Source organism: Carcharhinus amblyrhynchos, chromosome 5, assembly GCF_965287045.1.
Source record: "Carcharhinus amblyrhynchos chromosome 5, sCarAmb.v2.hapA, whole genome shotgun sequence".
Classification (NCBI taxonomy): domain Eukaryota; kingdom Metazoa; phylum Chordata; class Chondrichthyes; order Carcharhiniformes; family Carcharhinidae; genus Carcharhinus; species Carcharhinus amblyrhynchos.
The window spans coordinates 106,401,732-106,424,295 of NC_137328.1; the positions used below are offsets into that span (position 1 = coordinate 106,401,732).

Genomic DNA, 22,564 nt, shown 5'->3' on the forward strand with positions numbered 1-22,564 from the left:
TTAAAAACATTTTTATTTTTCTCTCACCTTGCCATGAATATTTTATCACTCTCAAGTCATTGGAAGAGAAGTTATTGCCAAAGTGATATTTCCAGTACAACTTTCAGTGCTACTGGGTCAAGTATAGTACACATGGTAACTTATATTTCTGATTTTATACCCATTCAAATTTAGAAGCAATAAACTAGTTCCAAATTGCAACTAATATCTAGTTAGTATAGCCATTTCATGAAATCAAGCAATCTAGTTTTGCAGAAGATCAAGATCATTCAGAGACTCTCAAAAGTCCTTGATGCCAAAATTACTAGTTTCAAATGATTCGTCATCAGGCAGCATCAAAAACCACAAAACCCATGATGATACATCAAAACCTAAATGAAACACCCATGCATTTCAAAATACCCACCAGCCAAAATGTGGAGTGGAAAGTAATTCTTGTGGGTGGTATTTTCCAGCCCCGACACCAGTAGGTGTTGTTTTAGTGGCAGCCCAAATTTTCCTGCCCTGCCCGTGATATTGCCCACCGGTTCAGTGCCTGAAAATCCCAGGCAGTGAAAACGACAAGGGATAAGAAGACAAGATTCAAGGTAACTTCGAGCCTGCCCTGACCAACAGAACAAAATTGAAGTCGACGGTACTGTTCAAACACAGAACTGTGCGAAAACGTTCCCTGCAGGAGCTTCCATGATGACAGCTAAATGGAAAAGATGGAGTGAAGTTATGCATTGATAATGAGTAGAATAAGAGTCCCAGCGGCCTACAAAACAAGGCAGCTTATGAATATGTTACATGTTAATTTCCCATATGGCAAATCAGACCAAAAGTCGCCAACAAAGTAGTAACATCCATATTGTGGTTGTACCAGGGCGTCTAACATCCATACCGCAACCTTCACATGCGTGCTTCAGCAAGCCATTCAAGTTTCTTGTTTGCATCAAAGAGAATAGGTGTACTGGTGATGGAGAAAAGCCTTCACAATGAGGGGAAACAGGTGTTTTTTATGCTTTGTAGCCAAAGTGACTCCGAATGAATTCACTGAGCCCTGCGCTAGATACCAAAGGCAATGAGTTTGACCATTTTATAATGTTTCAATTCATTCAATAAATCACACGATTTAATGTGAATTATTGGTGTTCCTTTTCACATTTTAACATGGTGTCCACCCACACCAGCAGTTCACATTTCATTTTTGACATACAAGCCAATTATCATTTTTGGATGAACATTTAGAGGCTTCAAAAGGTCAACTTAAACCCCACAGTTACTAAAATGTGCCGGCACAGCAGCAGCTGTAGCTAGTTAGAGACTTCTACTGGACAACACTCCTCTAGAGCAGTTGACAGGAATTGATTTGGATTGAAGGACCATCTTGAAATGAACAATAATGTCTATTTATGTCACATTTAAAATACATCTAAATTAGACCTCATCACTTCTCCATGATTTTGTGCTAAAGCTAATTAAGCTACACTAGCTGATTCAAACTGCACATGATTGTCAGTGTTTGATTCTGTCAGATGGAGTGTAATCGGATAATTTATAATAAGCCACACAGTACTTCAACCTTTGAAATGGTGCGCACACCCAACAGAGGAAGGACACAATCAACATGAAAATTGAATAAAAATTCTAATGATGCTAATGATTGGCAAAGATGTAATAGTGACTAAGGTGAGTTCAATGCATTAATTTAATCAAGGAATTTCGACATCAAACTGAGCTTGAGAAGACTTTATAAATGTCAGGGCAGCATGATTAAATGATTGTTTTTAATTCATTGCTAGCCATTATCTGCTCTTTTATCTAGCCCAATAAAACATTTTTTAAAAGGGAAACTGCTTTCAGGGTGAAAGAAAATCAAATTTTCCATTAGAGGGCAAGATCCATAAATAAACTATACATCTCAGTGATATCCTTCATGAGTAATATCATGGCTTGATGGCATTATTTTCTTGCTTCACCAGCATGTCAGCTTGTAACAAATGCAAACATGTTTCCTGAACACTTTCCTACAAAGATAATTCTTCTGCAAAACTATTTGCTGGCAGCTGCCAATCCAGGGATGGTGAACATATGGCAGTGTTACATGGCTGCTCAACACAATCCTCGCAAACAACAAAGCACCGAGATGTAATTTGCCCACTTTAATCAAACCCGTCAAATGTGTGGCTTGTCTCACTGTTTCTGATCATAAATTCATTCTCACTGCCGGAAGCTTTGATTACATGGAAAAGACAGACTAGCAATTTACACTGGAGCTTAATGCACTGTCAGAATCTTCCCAATATGCCTCATGCACAAGTTGAATGGTGTGACTGTTCTGTAGGCAAATATAGTTCCTATTGCACTCATACATATACAATATGGAGTTAGACAGATAGAAGGTTCTGTTAGAAGGGAAATATGAATTCATGGATCTGAAGTTTTTTTTTGACAAATGCTTACTGGTTCCCATGCTTACTGCAATAGTTCAATCCCCCAGCTCCATGATTAAAATGCAAACTGTAAATTTCATCAAGATTCTATCATTGATTAAACAAAAAAGGTCCACTTTTCAGATCAGCAATTCAATTTGTCTTTGTCGGCAACAAACAAATAAATGTAGCCAGAATACAAATTGGTCATTCTGATATCACTAAAAATGTGTCTGATGGCATGCAATATACACTAGAATACGTTCACTGTCACTTCCATACAGTGGTCATTTTTATTTATTTCATTTAATTACTATTGTGGACTAATTGTTTGTTCCTTAAACTGAAAAAAATTAGAAAATGAAACTTATTTAAACCTCAACACCCAGGGTCAGCATTTAACACACCCAAGTCAGGTGTATGGTGCCAGAGAAAGATTTCTGAACTCAGCCCCAACAATTTGCCTTAAAAAGAGGAAATCATTTAGTGTATTCTTTCATGGACTACCTGAAAGGTAGGGAGGAAATAAATTCAACAATAAATTGCAAAAAAGATTAGAAATATAGTTTAAGGGAATAAAGTTGTAGAGCTACTAGTAAAGAAAAACTGGATTGCACTGTCAAGGAACTGGCCACAGCTGGCCAAATGGTTTCCACCTGAACGATTCTCTCAACTGACCTCACGTGATCAGAATCATCAAACGAAGTTCCAAGTAGCAATTCCAAGTATGAAATAGCTCATATCCCACCGATTCAGCTCATGAACAATTGTGAATACTGACAGCAGGAGCGTACACTGCTGGGATTCTATTGCTTCATCATGTTAGTAGATTTTGTCCTAATTTTAATCAGGGTTCCTTGCCCACTTTATAATACTTGAATGACCACTTTCTGTAGCAAAATGACTGTGGTTCTAAATTGGAAAATAGTGAATGTAACCCCTTTATTCAAAAAGGAAGGGAGATAGGAATTAGGAAACTACAGGCCAGTTAGCTTAACATCTGTCAGAGGAAAATGGTGGAAGCTATTAGTAAAGACATTATAAAAGAGCACTTGCAAAAATTCAAAGTAATCAGGCACAGCCAACATGGCTTTGGAAAGGGAAATCATGTTTAACCAATTCACTGGAGTTCTTTAAACATGCAACATAGGTTGCAGCTAAAGGAGAACAGGTGAAGTCTTTGAATATTTTTAAGGCAGATAAGGATTTTTAATTAGGCTTAAAGAATTCAAACCAAGCATGTCAGAATTTCTGAGGTGTGCTAGCTAACCTCCAAGATATGAATCTTTATGGAGATCTCTTCCATTAGTTTTTAGCTAAACAATCCTCTAACCATTTTTCAAAACTTCATGACTGTGGATTTTTTTTAGCCCCTTCTCCTGGCTTGGGTGGACACCACTCTGCATGGACTCTCTTTCTGCCTTCTGCAAGATAACTGCTGGTTTTTCCTGTGAAGATTACTGCAATTTCTTCCACTAGCTCCAAACTAGACAAATCTTCCAGCTGTTTTTCCCTTACAAATTCTGCCTCCAAACTGAACTTGAGCTCCCTCCCACATTCCATGCAATTAATGATATAGTATTTGTCCTGCTTAAGATACAGGCCTTGCTAACATTTATCCCTTTTGCTTACAGAACATGATGTCTGATGTTAGATGTAATTCCGTGAATAGAGAGTATGTGTTTATCAAATGCAGAGTGTGCTAAGGATTACACAAACAACCAATTTAAGATTATCTGTCTGTTATCTGGCCTATTTACATTTGCTAGACGCTACATATCTTCACATAAAGTAAAAGGAATGTTTCTAGGCATTGAACTTTTCTTGAATTGGGGGACAATAGATCCCTGCTGTATTCTCCATGGCAATGCTTTGACCAATCAGAATCAATGTGTCAACCAATCAGCAGCAACCTGTTCTCATGCAGCATGAAATCTGGTATTGTTGTGTGTCCTGGTGAGTACAGAAAAAGCTTCAACAGCATGTTCCTTTGTTTTCTAGCATTACTCAAGCACCAATTAACTCCATGTTCTAACTAAATGTGTTTTTAACAATTAATTATTTTACTTAATAATTACATCTTCCTTCAAACTTATGCAGTATTTTGATTTTGTCGTTAAGGACTCCCATGGTAAAGCAGGATTTAAGATTACAATCACATGCTCACCAGTGTTCGGAGAATCTGTATGCCTTGAAATGTTTAGACTTGTTAAATCTTGGTCATGCTAGGTCAGCTGGATAATCACAGATGTATTCGAAGAACAAATCCTCAGTGATTTTCTGCAGCTAAAATTTAGGTGAAAAGCAATTGATTGACTAATCCCCACAACCACCCTGAAAAGAAATTGCTCGCTACAGCAATGTGTCAGAAGCTCTCAACTCTGCATTATTTGGAACACATCTAAACAGTGCAAGAATGTCCCTCTACATTCAAAGAGGGGATTGGTCTCAAAACATCATGTCTTCAATCCAAGCATTTTACCAAACTTCGGTAGAGACAACACAATGTTCCATCTTACCATGTTTATAATGAACTGACGAGGCATTAAAATCACAGACAAGTAAAACCCATTGATCTAACTATGCAGGGAAAAAAAGCATCACCCTGCAACAAACTCCTTATATCAGCTTTGTTTTAATTGGGAGACTGTCGGTCTGTGAGATAAAGCCTGAGCTTACACAGCTAAACACAGCTTTCTGAACCTAGAATCTGTTGTAGACCCAGTTCTTTTCCTGGGACTACAAATTTTCCTTATTGAAAAGGAACTGAATCTTATGTTGTGGAGATATCCAGCGAGGTCACCTTTTATTGGTGTCCTAGCAATTTGGTGCAACTGACAGAGTCTCAAGCTACCTCAGAAGGTTACAAATAGTCAACCACATTAAAGTTTGGGATTAGAATCACTTTTAGGGCTAACCAGGCAAGGGTGGCAAGTTTATATATATTGAGTTTTTTAAAAATATTTGGAATCAATCAAATGTGATACTCATTGATAAGTTCCCAGTAATGTGAAAACTTAAACATGTATTGTGAATTTTACAATAAATTTCAATGGTGCTTTCTCTTTGTCATCATGCATCACCTAAGGTTCTTATTAAAACCACGAGTCAGCGAGCAGCAGATTACACTCACATTCGAGATACTGCCTCAGCTAATCCACAAATCCCTCAGTGACATCAAAGTTATCACAGGTTTTTCACAGGTCAATGCACACCAATGAGCCACCTATATATACTCTGCACTAAATAAACCAAGGATTGAAAACGGATTTTTAAAATTTACATCATCACCAAGTTCTTCCTCGTGTTTGAGAGCAACAATTATTACACCTTTTTCGTTTAAACCAATTCCGCTGTAAACAGTAACAAACCCCACCACTCGAAAGCCAGTGTTTTGTGTAGAATAAAACCTTTCACTTGCTAGGAGAAAATGGATGGAAAACCAGAAGGAAAAACAAGTTCAAAATGTTTCAATTCCAATAAAAATCAACAATACTGCAATAATGAATCTGAAGTCCCACTTTCAGGTATACAAGACCAGTTTGGACAAGTTTTACCAACACCCATCATTGCCATATTTTACTGCTTTTACTTTAAGGAAAGCCAGACAGCATGGGGGAGGGAAGCTTGTTATCTGGTTGTAGAGTTACAGTAATATTGTTAAACAGGTGACTAAATACACTGATGTCAATTTATCTGGGCAGCAACAAGAATCGAATTAGCAATCAGCTTTGACTATCCGTCACAAGATTTACATTCATTTTCCAGTTCCTTTTTCTTCTCTTTTTTTTCCAAATATAGGGTCAAAGGAGCTGTTCATATAGGTCAAGAAAACGCCAGCTGAATGCTATCACTGAATTGGTTTCAGTTGGAGTTCTCACACCACACATTGTTCCCTCAATTAATCTATAGAGTTCAGCAACCACATCGGAAAGTTGCACTCCGACCACGGGCCGTGTGTAGTTCAACAGCTGAGGAAGTTAAACCAGTTTCATATCCCATTACACTTTCTTTGAAAGGCATCATAAATCCCTATGTTGGAAATTAGATTGCAGCACGCTTCCCATTTCTGTGGGATTTTTTGCAATTAATTTCTCTTCAATACAGCAAGGATCTATTGACCCCATACTTATTCAAAAAAGGTACAATGCCTAAAAACATTCCTTTTTGCTTCAGATAAAAACATGTAGCATGTAAGTGTTGGTAAGATACATTGGTTACAGGCAGGTGGTCTTGGGTGGCATGAGATGTTCACTCAAAGAATCAGTGCAGGGTCAATAGGCCAAATGGACTCCATCTGCACTGCAGGGATTCTACAATTCTGTGATTTTCCCCACGACCTGTAATCAGAAATAATCCCTCACTTGCTCTTTCTAGATGGTGGGCCCTGTCAACTTAAATGAATCATGTATCAATTTTAACTCTTCCCTTCCAGGAAACATATAACTTACAATTTCCAATAGCACAACAGAAACTTTCTGCTTTGGGTACAATCAGAAAATTGTGCCCAAAATTCTGCTGGTTAGGTTGCAATTATCACAAAAATCCAATTACATAATCACCAACATAAGATCTGCTGTGAAACAGCACGATCAGGCAATTGTTTTTCATTTCATTAAACCGATTCCTTGTTTAAGAGTGGTAGCCTAGTGCAGTTTTATTAACTGAAAATGCGTACAACTCCAAAATTCAGTATTTTAATAAGGGTATCCAATTCTCCATTTAAAGTATGAAACAATCAAATGATTCCATTGATGTACACGAGTCAGCTAATTTTTAAATTAAGTATTGTGATGTGAAAAAAACTTAACCCATGTCTCTCAGTGCCTGTGTATTTTTTAAAAAAAGCAGCACAATTTAATGAGCCTTTGGGACCGGCACATACAGCAGAATCTCGCAATGCCAACTTGGGATGGTGTTATTTGTATTCTTTTATGGGATTTTACTTTTGTTTTACTCCATTCTTAAAGTTACAAAACCAGTGCTCAGCGTGGGCCCAATGCATCCCATCTTGTGCTTGATCTGAGCCAAAAGACCATGTATTCTTTCATGGAATGTGCAGGTTACCCGGCTTTGCAGTGAGTGGTTTGCTTGGCCATTTCAAAGGGTAGTTAAGAGTTAGCCATATTACTGACAGTCTGAAGTCACTGGTAAGAATGGCAAATTTCTCCTCCCTAAAGGACATTAGTGACCCAGAGGGGTTTCACGACAAATAATGCAGTGGCATCATCACCATCACCTAGCCCAGCTTTATATTCCAGATTTATTAACTGAGCTAAATTTTACCAGCATGTTGGGAATTGAACCCACATCCCCAGGATATCTGCCTGGGCCTTTGGATTACAAATCTTGTGACAATATCACTGCATTACCATTTCCTCCAGTGTGGTCAGTTTTGTGGGTAAGCCCAATTCAAGCTTAAATCTTCTGCATTGGTTTGGCTGATTCCACCCAGCTTGCACTGATATTCTTGCCGGAAACAGGTGCAAATTTTTACTTCATAGTCTCCAGTAACAGTAACAACATTTTATTAGATGCTACATCTTTAAAATGTTTCACAGAAATATAATCAAGAAAAATCTATGCTGAGTCGAAGGAGGAGATTAAAACTTGGTCAAAGTGGTGGATAATCACAACATCACCAAAAGAACTACCTGTGAAATCAAGGCTACTGCACAAAGGAAAGGGTTGTTTTACCTCAGCTGCTTTAAGAATTCCACATCACAGCTGCTGTTGATAAGTTTGATGAACTCCTCATAGGAAGGAGCATAAGTATAGGCTTTCTTGTGACGCTCATTCACTTGCTCCCTGTGTTCCATCTGTGTTAGCAGCATTCGATTAATGTAGTCTGGATCACTCAGCAGTTCCACCATTGGTTTTAGTACTGTCAAAAATAGATTCAGGTAGGAGTTTAGAATGGACAAAATTCAGAACACAGACCCAAGTTGACAATCGTCATTACGAACAAATACTAAAGATCACAAGAAAAAGTGCTTTCTCTCAGAAAGGCACAAATTCCACAAGTACAGGCAACATTCCAGTACCAGAAAGTAGTATTTCTTCTATAATCAGCAGGTAGCAGCTATAGGCTAGAGGCTGGGTTTTCCAGGCCCATACAGGAGAAGCAACATTTTGCAGAAAATAGGTGTCGGGCTGTTTTGTTGATGAGGTCCCACCTCTGGCTGGATGAGGTGTCAGCACCCCAAGCAACTACGACTAGATGCCAATTAAGATTACTGAGTTAACTAGTTATCAGCAAGTTATACAATTCACTCTGGCAACTAAGGGGAGACAGTTTCATAGTGAGGGTCTTTATTGATTACCAGCAGAAAATGGAAATGTTGCGACATTCCCAGATCACAGACTCACCACTGACTGAAGATTTCCTGGAAATGGGTGTGTCTAGTTTTAATGGCAGACGCTCCCCTGATATTGATGGAGCCTCCATTACTTTCCTAGTGCTTAGCCATCAGTGGCGCTCTCACTGGTCACTCAGTTGGCCTCCTTTGCAGTGGGCCATGCTGCATTCAATTTTAGCCTCTGGGACCTACCCGCTATCTCTAACTAGAATAGGGAAGCAGCTTCTAATTATAGCCACCTGTAAAAGTTAAGCCAACAGGTACACTATGACAGCCATTGGATTCAGGAAATGGATGGTCCTGCCTCCCAAATATTTTCAAAGTTGGGAAAATTCAGCCCGATGTAGGAATTTTGGGGGCGTGGTGGGTGGAGAGGGGAAAAAACATTTCCTGAACTTCACCCATTACTCTTACTTTTTCAATTCTTTCACGGTTTGTGGGAATCACTGGCAAGGCCAATGTTTGTTGGCCATTCCTAACTGCCTTTGAGAAAGTGGTGATGAGGCGCCTTCTTGAACCACTGCAGTCCATGTGGTGAAGGCACACTTTGGTGCTGTCGAGAAGGGAGCTCCAGGGTTTTGAGCCACTGGCAGTGATATATTTCCAAGACAGAATGGTGACTATCTGGAGGGGAACTTGCAGGTAGTGGTATTCCCATGCAATTGCTGCCCTTGTCCTGCTGGGTGATAGAAGTTGCGAGTTATGAAGGAGCGTTGCTGATTTCCTGCAGTGTGTCTTAGAGAAGGTACACATTGCTGCAACTGTGTCCACAAGCTCCTACAAACTGCAGTGCAATAATAACAAGATTCTGATTCTGCAATGCTACTGAGGGTAACAAGCAAGGTGCATAGTGGGAATCCTGTAAATGTAGTGTTTCTGGACTTCCAGATGCCACACAAAAGGTTAATACACAAAGTTAGAACACATGGGGTTGGGGTAATTTATTGGCTTGGATAGAAAACTGGTTAACCAACAGAAAGCAGAGAATTAGGATAAATGGGTCTTTTTCTGGTTGGCAAGATATAACTAATGGGGTGCTACAGGGTTTGGACTTCAGGCCCCAACTTTTACAAGTTATGTTAATGACCCAGATGCAGGAATAGAGGGTACCATGCCCAAATTTGCAGATTCCATTAAAGTAAGTGGGATAGTAAGTTGCGATAATGAAATAAGAAATTTACATATCAATACGGATAGTCAAGTGAATGTGACAAAATTTGGCAAATGGAATTTAACGTGGATAAATGAGAGGTTATCCATTTTAGTAAGCAGAATATAAAGGCAAATTAACATCTCAACAAAGAGAAACTTCAGAGTGCTTTGGTGCAGAGGGATCTTCTCCGTCAGGTGACTCACCTGATGAAGGGGCAGCACTCCAAAAGCTCATGCTACCAAATAAATCTGCTGGACTCAACCTGGTGTTGTGAGGCTTCTTACTGTAGATTGATTCCAGAGATAAGGGGTTTGTCTTATGGAGAGAGATAGGGCAGATTAGCCTTATACTCCATGGAGTTTAGAAAAATGAGGGGATATCTAACTAAGGAGTACAGGATGATAAGGAGAATTGACAAAGTAGCCTTGGAAAGGAGGTTTCCTCTTGTACAGCAATTCAAAACAAGATGCCCTAGTTTTAGGATAAAGGATGGCAGATTTAAAACAAATGAGGAGAAATTACTTCTCTCAAAGAGTTGAGAGTCTGTGCAAGTCACTGTCCCAGAGCGTGGGAATGGTGGGATAGTGAGTAAATTTAAGAAAGAGGAAGCCAGATTTTTAATTAATAAAGGTTTGAAGGGCAGGGAAGTAGAATTGAGACCGAGATCAGCCATGATTGTATTAAATAGCAGAACAGGCTCAATGGACAAAATTGCCTATTTCTGCTCCTAGTTCAAGTGTTCTTAGAAATATTGACCAGGACACAGGAGATGATGCCTCAGTACAGGGCCATGGGATTGTTAGGACAGACAGGGACTCCATATAATACCAGACCTGAAACACAGCACCTCCAACAGTGCAAGATTCCTTCAGTACTGCGCTGGAGTGTCATCCATGACTTTTGTGCTCAAGTCTCTGGAGTGGGACTTGAATTTCTGAATCAGAAACAAGAATGCTACCAACTGAGCCACAGATGACACCAAAGATGGAAAAGGCCGAGCTGGCACAGGTCTGACAAATTTTGTGAAAACTGGAGGCACAGGAAAAATGTGAGCAACATCGCCTGTATTGGGTCAAGCTGGCACAGAACATCAGTGTTTGCAGCAACTTCACCGGATTGTGATCCTGGTCCTGCTGCATTAGCCAAACAATTGCCTATTTGTTCAAACATTGTCAAAACTAACAGATGCATGGTTCCATCTCTTCTAACATCTTAGTGTTTCCATGCTCCAATCTAGAAAAGGTGCAAATCCATTGAAGCAGAATGCATGACAACAGGTTTATATCATAGCCACAGATGTCAAAATGTTTCTTGTGGAAAATGAGTACTTAAATCATGGTTGGGAAAAGAAAAAAACCATAGGATACCTATCTACTCTCTTCAGCTGGATAGGCAGCTTCACTCATTTTGCTTTTCTTACCTATGTCTCAGAGGCCATGAACTTCATTTGAACACTGTATTTACACTTGCCACTAACTCAAGTTTCTCCAAACTAAGTTCACAACTTTAGAATATTTCTAAATGAGCAGAGCAGGAATCAGAGACAATCAGTACCAGAATCCACATTGAAGGATCCGAGTTAAAAAGCAAGGATACTAGGATGATAAAAGTTGATTTATTCCACTCAATTTCAAATTAAGCAACATTAGCCAATCTCCTGCCCTTTCATTTATGAGCAGTCTGGGGTCTGGATGCTACTTCTGGAAGTATATTTACGTATACTGTCCACAATTCAGCCTGTTCCAAGCCTGAAAGGCAAATTCATACTAAACTCCCAAATGAAATAGAGGAGAAAATGCCAAATCATCTCACTGTTTGAACAATTTAAACAACAATTAGCCTGTAGGTTTGTGCAGCTGCATTTGAGACAGTCAAGTTGTCATTGTTTTTAAATCACCTCAATTTGTAAGTGGAAAGAATACCGTATGGAATAACATTTTTCAGTGTAGAATTTGAGATCCACAAACAGGCACGGCCAAGGTGATTGTTATCTTCACAGGAGTGAAGCAAGAAGCTGATTTAGGATTGAGCAGGGAACATCCACAAACTAAATGCATCAGAAAACTAGCTGAGTTGGACTAAAGAAGCAAGAAGCCACAGCAACATGCAGTATAGTGCACTTCGAACAAAATACAGAAAATTAAGAGAGGAACATAATGGGAACCATCAGTCAATTGAACGAATTACGGAAAGAAGATAACAGCGTTTTCTCCCTAATATATCATGGGATTGGCACCCGGGTCTCAACCAAAGCAAAACATTAGGGAGACGATAATGCAGTGGATATGTTATGGATTAGTAATGCAGAGGCCTGGATTAATGATCTAAAGGCACGAGTTCAAAACCCACCACAGCACAAATTCAAACACGTAAATAGGACCGAAATAAGAAAAGGCTAGCATCAGAAATAATAAACAAAACTCCTGAACTGTTGTACTTGGTTGTCACTATTATTCTTTAGGGAATGAAATCCAATATGACACTTTTAGTTGCTCTCTGAAATGGCCAAGTAAGCCATTCAATTGTACCTCAAGTATAACTCAGGATGGGCATTGCCAGCACCAAAAAAAAAACTTTGCCAGTTAGGCCCCCCCAACCTCCCGTTTTCCATGACATAACAACAGGGTACATTATAAAGCTAACCAAACTAATGATGCAAGCACCATCCATTTAGCCTGAATCACCTCAAAATAATTACCTTTCCTACCCCACTGAAGTGCAGTAACTCGCCATAAGCAATCCAAATGAAATAATTACTAGCAAGATGATTCCGTTGAATTTAAAGAGGTAACAGCTCCTTTAAAGTTTCAGTAAGATTTCACTGCAGATTGAATACCCAAACATAAGAGGATTTTTTTTTGCTAGCTTTCCCATTTATTGCAATAAAGGGCACTCCTTTAATCTGGGCAAATTAATCACCGTGACTAGTGGATTTTCTGTTCAGACTTTAAGTTTCTAGTGGGGATAGTAAAATGATTCATGACAGATTGAGGCACAACTCAGTTATAGCTTGCTTAAGCAACCTAAATTCCCCAAGGACTTGCACATACCTTTCATGGCTAATATTTCTGCAAGAACAATCTTTAGGCTGTGAGAAGCGACATCTTTTGTGTTTAAGAGACAAAGAACCAGCACCCGTGAGCATGTGCGCAGAAATTGGCCCTCATCCTCAACGCTCTTCAAGCATGGATGTAGATGGAAGGGTTTCGGCTGCTGCTCTTCTTGCCTAAAAGAAATAATAACCAGGCAGTGTTAAACCAACAAAGTTTCACAACAATAGGACAATGCTCAATATTCTGCTCAGTTTTGTACTATAAATTTGTCCTAAGTTGAAATTTTAATGCAATGGACAACCTTAAGTATGTGACATTTTGAGGCACTAAGTAGTTAACACCAGGTTAAAGTCCAATAGGTTTATTTGGTAGCACGAGCTTTCAGAGCATTGCTCCTTGATGAAGGAGCTGTGCTCTGAAAGCTCGTGCTACCAAATAAACCTACTGGACTTCAACCTGGTGCTGTGAGACTACTTACTGTGCCTACTCCAGTCCAACGCCAGCAACTCCATATCATAACATTTTGATGAATAGTACAGACCTTGTCATACAAATATTAAACTTAGAATATTTCTCCTGTCATTGAATGGATACGAAGCGATATTCAAGGGTTATCAGCTATCCCACACATTCAGAGCTAGCCCTCAGGAGCATTTGGCTTAAAGTGATAATGAACAACACAAGGATTAGACAGAAATTTAGTGTTTGAATTTTAAAACAAACGTCACCAGTATTTTTTTTATTAAACTGGGCGCCAGGACAATATTCGCCTGGTCTATACCAACTAAAAAATTGAAGTCAACCAAAGAGACTGCCCTGCACACCTTATCATCCCAGCCACAGATTTTGATTCTTGCCATTCTAAGGATCATCAGTAGGATTATCACCAAAAAAATAAGAAATTCAAAAGGAACTTCTTCAGCCAGAGAGTGTAGAGCCAGAGAATGATTCAGGCAAAAAGTACAGATGCATTTAAGGGGCAGGCAGATTGGCATTTGACGCTTATGCTGATAGAGTTACAGAACGTAGGAACAGACAAATAAGAAGAAGTGAACCACTTGGCCCCACAAGCCTGCTCCACCATTCAATAAGATCATGGCTGATCTGATTATAACATTTAACATTCAAGATTCCGCCTAAATGCCAGCAGATATAAGCCTAGCCTGTCCAACATTTCCTCAGAAGAAAACCCGTCCATTTCAGGTATTAGTCTGTCAAATCTTCTCTGAACTTGTTCCAACACATTTACATCCTTCTTTGAATAAAAAAAACACAGTACTTGGGTAACTGAAGCCTAACCTCCCTAACTTTTATAATCAATTTCCTTCAAGATGAATAACAACATTCAATTGGTTTTTCAAATTATTTGCTGCACCTCCATACTAACCTTGTATGATTCATGCACAAGGACTCCTAAATCCCTCCGCACTTTAGAGATCTGCAATCTTTCACCATTTAGATAATATGCTGCTTTTTCCCTACCAAATGGATTTCACATTTTTCTGATTATATTCCATTTGCCAGATCTTTGCCCTCTCACCTAAACTGTCTATATCCCTTTGCATCAGCAGCAACTTGGCAACCATACCTCCAGTCCCTTCAAAGTTATTTATATAAATTGTGAAATGTTGAGGCCACAGCACTGATCCCTGTGATACACCATTTGTTGCATCTTGCCAACCAGAAAATTACCTATTTATGCTTACCTTCTCTTTTCTGTTAGCTAGCCAATCTTCTATCCTTGCCAATATATTACCCTTACACAATGAGCTTTTACGTTCCAGAATAACCTTTGATGTGGCACCTTATCAAATGCCTTGTGGCGATCTAAGTACAGTACAAACACCAGTTCTCCTTTATCCACAGCCTACATTCCTACTTCAAAGAACTTCAATAAATTGGCTAAACATAATTTCCCTTTCACAAAACCATGTTGGATAATGACACTGAATTTTTCAAAGCACCCTTTTATAATGTCTTTAATAATAGCTTCCAATGTATTTCCTCTGACAGATGTTAAGTTAACTGGCCTGTCATTTCCTGGTTTCTGTCCCTCTTCTCTTTTGAATAAAGAAGTCACATTCACCATTGCCCTGTTTTAGTGTATTTAATAATAGCTTTTAACAGCTTCTAAAGATGTGAGAAGAGCAGCATAAGTATCAGCACGGCCTGTTTGATGCTATAACATAACATAAGAACATAAGAAATGGGAGCAGGAGTAGGCCATCTAGCCCCTCAAGCCTGCCCCACCATTCAATAAGATCATGGCTGATCTGTCGTGGCTCAGTTCCACTTTCCCGCCCTCTCCCCATAACCCTTAATCCCCTTGCCTATCAAAAACCTATCAACCCGCATCTTAAATATATTTAGCGAGGCAGCCTCCACCACTTCAACGAGCAGAGAATTCCAGAGATTCACCACCCTTTGAGTGAAGTTCCTCCTCAACTCTGTTCTAAACTGCAACCCCCCCCCCCTCCCCGCCCTCATCTTGAGGCTGTGCCCTCTAGTCCTGCTGTCCTTTCTGAGCGGGAAGAGTCTCTCCACCTCTATCCTATTCATCCCATTCATCATCTTATATGTCTCAATGAGATCTCCCCTCATTCTTCTAAACTCTAACGAGTACAAGCCTAGTTTATTCAGCCTCTCCTCATAGTTCAACCCCCTCAACTCCGGTATCAGCCTAGTAAACCTCCTCTGCACTCCCTCCAAGGCCAAAATATCCTTGCGCAAGTGCGGCGACCAAAACTGCACACAGTACTCCAGCTGCGGCCTCACCACTGCCCTGTACAGTTGCAGCAAGACCTCCCTACTTTTATATTCAATCCCCCTCGCTATGAAGGCCAGCATCCCATTCGCCTTCCTGACCACCTGCTGCACCTGCAGGCTGGGTTTTTGTGACTCATGCACAAGGACCCCGAGGTCGCTCTGCACTGTTGCATGCTGCAGTTTTTCGCCATGTAAGTAATAGTCCTTCCTACCATTATTCCTACCAAAGTGGACAACTTCACACTTGCCAACATTAAATTCCATTTGCCAGTTCCTGGCCCATTCGCCCAGCCTATCTAGATCCTTCTGCAGACTTTCCACACCCTCCGTACAATTTGCCCTTCCACCAATCTTGGTGTCATCAGCAAATTTCGACACCATACACTCGGTTCCCTCCTCCAGATCATCTATATAAATGGTAAATAGCTGAGGCCCCAGCACCGATCCTTGGGGCACTCCACTAGTCACCAACTGCCAATCCGAATAGCACCCATTGACCCCCCACTCTCTGCCTCCTATTTGACAGCCAATCCCCTATCCACGCTAACATCCTACCCCCAACTCCATGCCCCCTAACCTTCTGTAACAACCTCTTGTGCGGCACCTTATCAAACGCCTTCTGAAAATCAAGAAACACCACATCCACTGGATCTCCTCTATCCACCGCTCTGGACACATCCTCATAGGACTCCAATAAATTCGTCAGACACGACTTCCCCTTAACGAAACCGTGCTGCGTCTGCTCTATCAAACAATTCTCCTCAAGATGCCTCGCTATTTTCTCCTTGACCACGGATTCTAACATTTTACCTACAACAGACATTAAACTAACCGGCCTATAATTCCCTGCCTTTTGCCTGCCACCCTTCTTAAACAACGGCGTAACATTAGCCGTTTTCCAATCTTCCGGCACTTCCCCGGTATCTAGCGAGGTTTGGAAAATAATCATCAAGGCATCCACTATCACCTCCGCCATTTCTTTCAGAACCCTTGGATGCATTCCATCCAGTCCTGGGGATTTGTCCACAATCAGTCCCTCCAGTCTGTCGAGCACTGCCTCTCTAGTAACAATAATGTCATTCAGGCCCTCCACTCCTACCATCTTTCCATCACTAACACCCGGCAAACTATTCACGTCCTCCTCCGTGAAGACCGAAATAAAGAAGTTATTCAAGGCCTCAGCCATTTCCCCATCCCCTACCACTAAGTCCCCCCTCTCATCCTCTAAGGGTCCAACGTTCACCCTAGTCAGCCTCTTCCTTTTTATATATTTATAAAATCTCTTACTATCCTTTTTTATATATCCTATATATATATATTCTATGTATAAATACTGAGTGGCTAAGGGACGTGGATAAAAATACATGTATATGGTATCCGTAAAAACAAGTTCTACAATTTTGCATTGCTTGTTCTCAAGCTCAGAATCCACTGTGCAACACTATTTAAGATCTTTCTATCAAAAAGTTTTTTTTAAAAATACTTATTTGAAGGTTTTTAAAATCATCTTCAAAGTATTACTGAAGTCCATGGTATTATCCTTGAATATTTTCGACAAACCTCATCAACATTACATATAATACTGGCATGAGTGTACAAAGCAAACGATGCATCTAATACAGATTCTTTGGATCAGTGTACATAGTTGCACATACATAACATAACTAAGAAAGAACAAATTTGCATTCATAAAGCATCTCAGACATCCAAAATGCTTTTCAGCAAATTAAGAGTTGTAGAACATAGAACATTACAGCACGGTACAGGCTCGTCGGCCCTCAATGTTGCACCGACCTGTGAAACCAATCTAAAGCCCATCTAACCTACACAATTCCAATATCATCCATCATGTTTATCCAATGACCATTTAAATGCCCTTAATGTTGGTGAATACACTATTGTTGCAGGCAGGGCATTCTACGCTCTTACTACCCTGAGTAAAGAACCTATCTCTGACATTTGTCCTATATCTATCACCCCTCAATTTAAAGCTATGTCCCCTCAGAGCTTTAAGTACATATTGTAGTACACATTCAAGTACATATTCCAGATAACTTGCAAAGGTCCCATGTGTATCAACCAATTTTAGCGATGTTGATTGAGGGATAAATATGCACCAAAACAAGTGAATTCTCTTGCCAGCAGAGAGTCTCAGGATAAGGGGTAGACCATTTAGGACTGAAATGAGCAAGCATTTCTTCACTCAAAGGGTAGTGAACCTGTGGAATTCTCTGTCACACAAAACTCTGGAGGCCAAGTCACTGAATGCATTCAAGAAAGACAGATTTTTTAAGATTTTAATAGTACTTAGGGAAACGTGGGGAAAGGGAAATATGGCATTTATAAATCAAGGATCAGCCATGATCAGGTTGAATGGCAGAGCAGGCTTGAAGGGCCGAATGACTTACTCCTGTTCTGGGAAATATGTTTCTGTCAGTCAGTTACCTTACTCCAATTTTGTATCATTTTTACTCTGTAATGGTAGCAGTGGTGAGCACTGCTGCCTCATAGCACCAGGGGCCCAGGTTTGATTCCAGCCTTGGGCAACTGTGTGGCACTTGCATGTTCTCCTCAGGTCTGTGTGTTTTTCCTCCCACAATCCAAAGATGTGCAGGTTAGGTGCATTGGCTATGCTAAACTGCCCCTTAGTGTCCCAAAATGTGCAGGCTGGGGGGAGTTAGTGGGGTAAATCCATGGGGTTACGAGAATAGTGCCTAAGACGCTGTGTCGGAGAATCGGTGCAGACTCATTGGGCCTAATGACTTCCTTCTGCACTGTAGGGATTCTATAACATAATAGCCTGTATATTACCAATTTATTTTTTAAATGCAGCATTTAAGTCTTACTTTGTACCACTTGGAGAAGGTGCCTTCCCAAGAAATTTTCACTGAAGAGTACATGGCAATGACTCACTCCCACTCCCCACAGCGAATTTCTTAGTCACGCTGTGGAAAGGTGCCATGTCATAAAAAGATTTGCAGAGAGACAAGACATTTAACTACAGTACAGCAGGGAGTCAACACAATGACTAGCTTACTTGTAAGGTGTTCTCGTTATTTTCAATAGTTTCAATTTTCTGAAAGAACTGATGAGACTTTTCAAAACAAGTACCAAATCAGTCAGAACTACACTCATTCTTTCAGCTCACGACCTAAGAGGTCAAATTCACTGGTGAAAATCAATGGTGCAATTCCAGCATATGTGGATTTCAGAAATCCATCCAAAGCAAATGAAAAAGAATCGAGTACCATTTTGCTGTGTTTGACATTAAATTCCATTCCTTCTGGATTTACAAATCTGGACCTACAAAAGTGTGCTCTTTCCTCTATCAGTTCCAACACTCTCGACACTTCCAGAAATCCTAGTCTCTCATTATTCCTATTCTGAGGCCAAGTCCAAACTCAGGTTAGCGCTAAACTAGCATCACTTGCTGGTCGAGAAGACTCAGCGCAACTCTGTCCACAGATTAGAAAGGAAGGTCATAGTTTTTGGTAGGTGCACTAAGCCTGCATTACAATTGAGCCATTTTATTATCAAGGTCTTATTTCAACAGAGCTCTTTCACTTGAACTTCGAGATATTCCTGAATGCAGCTGAATGGAGAAAGGAGAAGCCCGAAATGTTGCAGCTGGTAACTGATGACATTAACTTTGAGAGACAAGAATGGAGTGCAAGCAAAGAGGCTGAACTGGATTCAACAAAGAAAGGAAATCAAATGCATTGAACAATAGGAAAATAAGAGACAAAGTGACTGGAGGTAGGCCAACTTCTGCATCCTCCAGATTTTTCCTTTTATACAATTCTTAATTTCAAACTGTATTTAACGGGTTCAATACAGCAGGAGATCATTCTATTTGAATGGCAGCCAGACCCATTGAATAAGCTATTTTACACTGACTTTTCTCTCACCTTACCTTATAACCATAGAGACAGCACAGAATGAGGCCATTCAGCCCATTATGCTAGCTCTTGGAAGAAGCAGTAGTGCTTGGTCCCACATTGTTTGTAGCCCCTATATGTTCCTCAACTACTAGCAGCCATCCATGTCCCTCAGAGCCAGCTTCCACCCATTCTTCAGATCCTGACAACTCTCAGTGGAGAAAAAAAATCTTCACCGCCCCTCATATCTTTTTCTGATTAAACATCGGTCTAATTCTGCATGCTGTGCTTTAGGAAAGATGTTTATAGAGAGTGTGCAGGAAAGATTCAGGAGAATGATTCCAGAGATAAGGAACTTCATCTATGTAGATAGGTTGGAGAAGTTTAGACTGTTGGGCTTGGAAAAGAGAAGGATGAGGGGCTCTCAAATCATGAGGTGTCTAAGACACAGTAGGCAGAGGAAAACTGTTCCCACTCGAGTCATAGGTTTACAGCACACAAAGAAGCCCTTCAGCCCATTGTCTTCACCAGTCAAAGACTATCCTAATCCCATTTTCCAGTACTTGGTCCATAGCCTTATGTGCAAGGGCATTTCAAATGCGCATCTAAATGCTTCTCCACGCATTGTGGGTTCCCACCTCTATCACCTTTCAGGCAGAGTGTTCCAGATTTCCACCATCCTTCAGATGAAAAAGTTTTCCTCAAATCCGCTCTAAATCTCCTGTTCCTTACTTAAATCTATGCCCCTCTATCCTATCTATATCCCTCAATGTTGACCCCACAATGAGGTCCGCCACTTAAGCCTTTTCTGCTCAAGTACAGGGATCAATAACAAGAGGACACATAGCAACCCATCTCTATCTATTGGTATCCTATGCTTGCTGAAAAATTAAGATTTCACTAACCCGATACATGCTACATTACTGAATTAAATTTCGTGCCTCTGGTGTGACAATCTTCCACTTTTAATATTTTTAAAACCAATGATCCTAAAAGTTTCCATTACAAGAGGTTTATCTCACCTCATCATACAGGAATAAGTGACAGACTGATTGCCAAGATTGGTCAAAAACTCAATTTTTTTGTGGTATCCTGCAGCTACCAAGATGAGGTAGGTAGGTTGTAATCTTTTACTATCCAGCAATTTTTAGAGGCATTACAAGAGATCAAAATATTGCAAAGAATGGAACTTTGTAACCGGAAGAGAAAGTGCTTGCCCTAGGCATAATAGGAAATTCAGCATTTCGAGTCCTGGCTGCCACCCATTGGGAAAAGCAGCTATCTGTACTTTATCCGGCACATTTTTCTCAGGATGTTTGCCATCTCACTCAGTTTAAAAAAATGTTTGACGTTTTTGGGATTTCTTCACAGCAGTACTGAGAAAAATCCAGGAAAAATCAATCAAATATGTGATTCAGAAAACAGCATCCAATTATGTCAGAAATCTGTACAGTGAACTAGAAGTACCACAAGGCAAACTTACCTCGACAACCGTAATTAGCCTCAAATAACAAGGTGTGCCTTAAAAAGGCACGTCACCTTAAAACACAATACCTCAACCCGTTAAGGAACAGATGAAAAGTAAAACCACTTCCTGATAAGTTTCATAGCACATTGCATAGTGTAACGCTATGATACACCTGATCTTGAGCAATACCACGGGAAAGGTGTCATGTAATACACAGCAAGCGCAATCTGGGGGAAATTAAAAATTTTATATTCCTGTGGCCAAGTTCATGGTAATTCAGGAATGTTTTAAAATGGTAAGACACATGAATCTTTATATCAGGGTGAATTATCCAACCAACGGTGCAGGGAGCTGACTGGGTAGTGGGAAAGAGGGCAGGGCCCAACTTCCTCCCCTGAAACTCCATTTCATAGAATGTTCTACCTCCACTGTTCATTTCCCACAACCCTCCTCCAATGTTCACTGAAGTTTTGAATCAAGCCTAAAGTTTGGGTTTTTCCAGCATAAAGAGATCATTACAAGTGCGGAAGTTAAGGTAAATAGGTAGGAAAGGGCAGAAAATCGGAGAATAAAAATGAAACAAATTTACAATATGATCTACATAGATAACAGGCCACAGGTAGTGAATGAGCCACATTGCAAGAGAAATACTTGGGTGATAAAGGTTCAGACTAAGAGACTAGAATGGGACGGTAGCACAGTGGTTAGGAGTGCAGGCGACGGTGCAGAGGGACCTCGGGGTCCTTGTGCATGAGTCGCAAAAACCCAGCTTGCAGGTGCAGCAGTGGTCAGGAAGGCAAATGGGTTGCTGGCCTTCACAGCGAGGGGGATTGAATATAAAAGTAGGAGGTCTTGCTGCGGCTATATAGGGCATTGGTGAGGCCGCAACTGGAGTACTGTGTGCAGTTTTGGGCGCCGTACTTACACAAGGATATTTTGGCCTTGGAGGGAGTGCAGAGGAGGTTTACTAGGCTGATGCCGGAGTTGAGCTATGAGGAGAGGCTTAATAAACTAGGCTTGTACTCGTTAGAGTTTAGAAGAATGAGGGGAGATCTCATTGAGACGTATAAGATGATGAATGGGATGGATAGGATACAGGTGGAGAGACTCTTCCCGCTCAGAAAGGACAGTAGGACTAGGGGGCACAGCCTCAAGATAAAAGGGGGGGGGGTTAGAATGGAGTTGAGGAAGAACTTCTTCACTCAAAGGGTCGTGAATCTCTGGAATTCTCTGCCTGTTGAAGTGGTGGAGGCTACCTCGCTAAATATTTTTAAGACGCGGGTTGATGGGTTTTTGATAAGAGAGGGGATTAAGGGTTATGGGGAGAGGGCGGGAATGTGGAACTGAGCCACGACAGATCAGCCATGATCTTATTGAATGGCGGGGCAGGCTCTAAGGGCTAGATGGCCTACTCCTGCTCCTATTTCTTATGTTCTTATGTTCAGCGCCAGGGACCCGGGTTCGATTCCCAGC

The 22,564-nt window shown here is 40.5% G+C and overlaps 1 protein-coding gene across 1 annotated transcript in view; it reads right to left on the reverse strand.

Annotated features, from left to right (window-relative positions):
• Positions 1–22,564, reverse strand: part of snx25 (sorting nexin 25) — a 217,221-nt gene that overhangs the window by 92,746 nt on the left and 101,911 nt on the right. Inside the window, exons 5-6 of the mRNA XM_080189403.1 lie at positions 12,977–13,152; positions 8,112–8,298 (exon numbers count right to left, since the gene is read on the reverse strand). Of these exons, the coding sequence (XP_080045529.1) occupies positions 8,112–8,298; positions 12,977–13,152 (363 nt within the window). The remainder of the gene's footprint in view (positions 1–8,111; positions 8,299–12,976; positions 13,153–22,564) is intronic.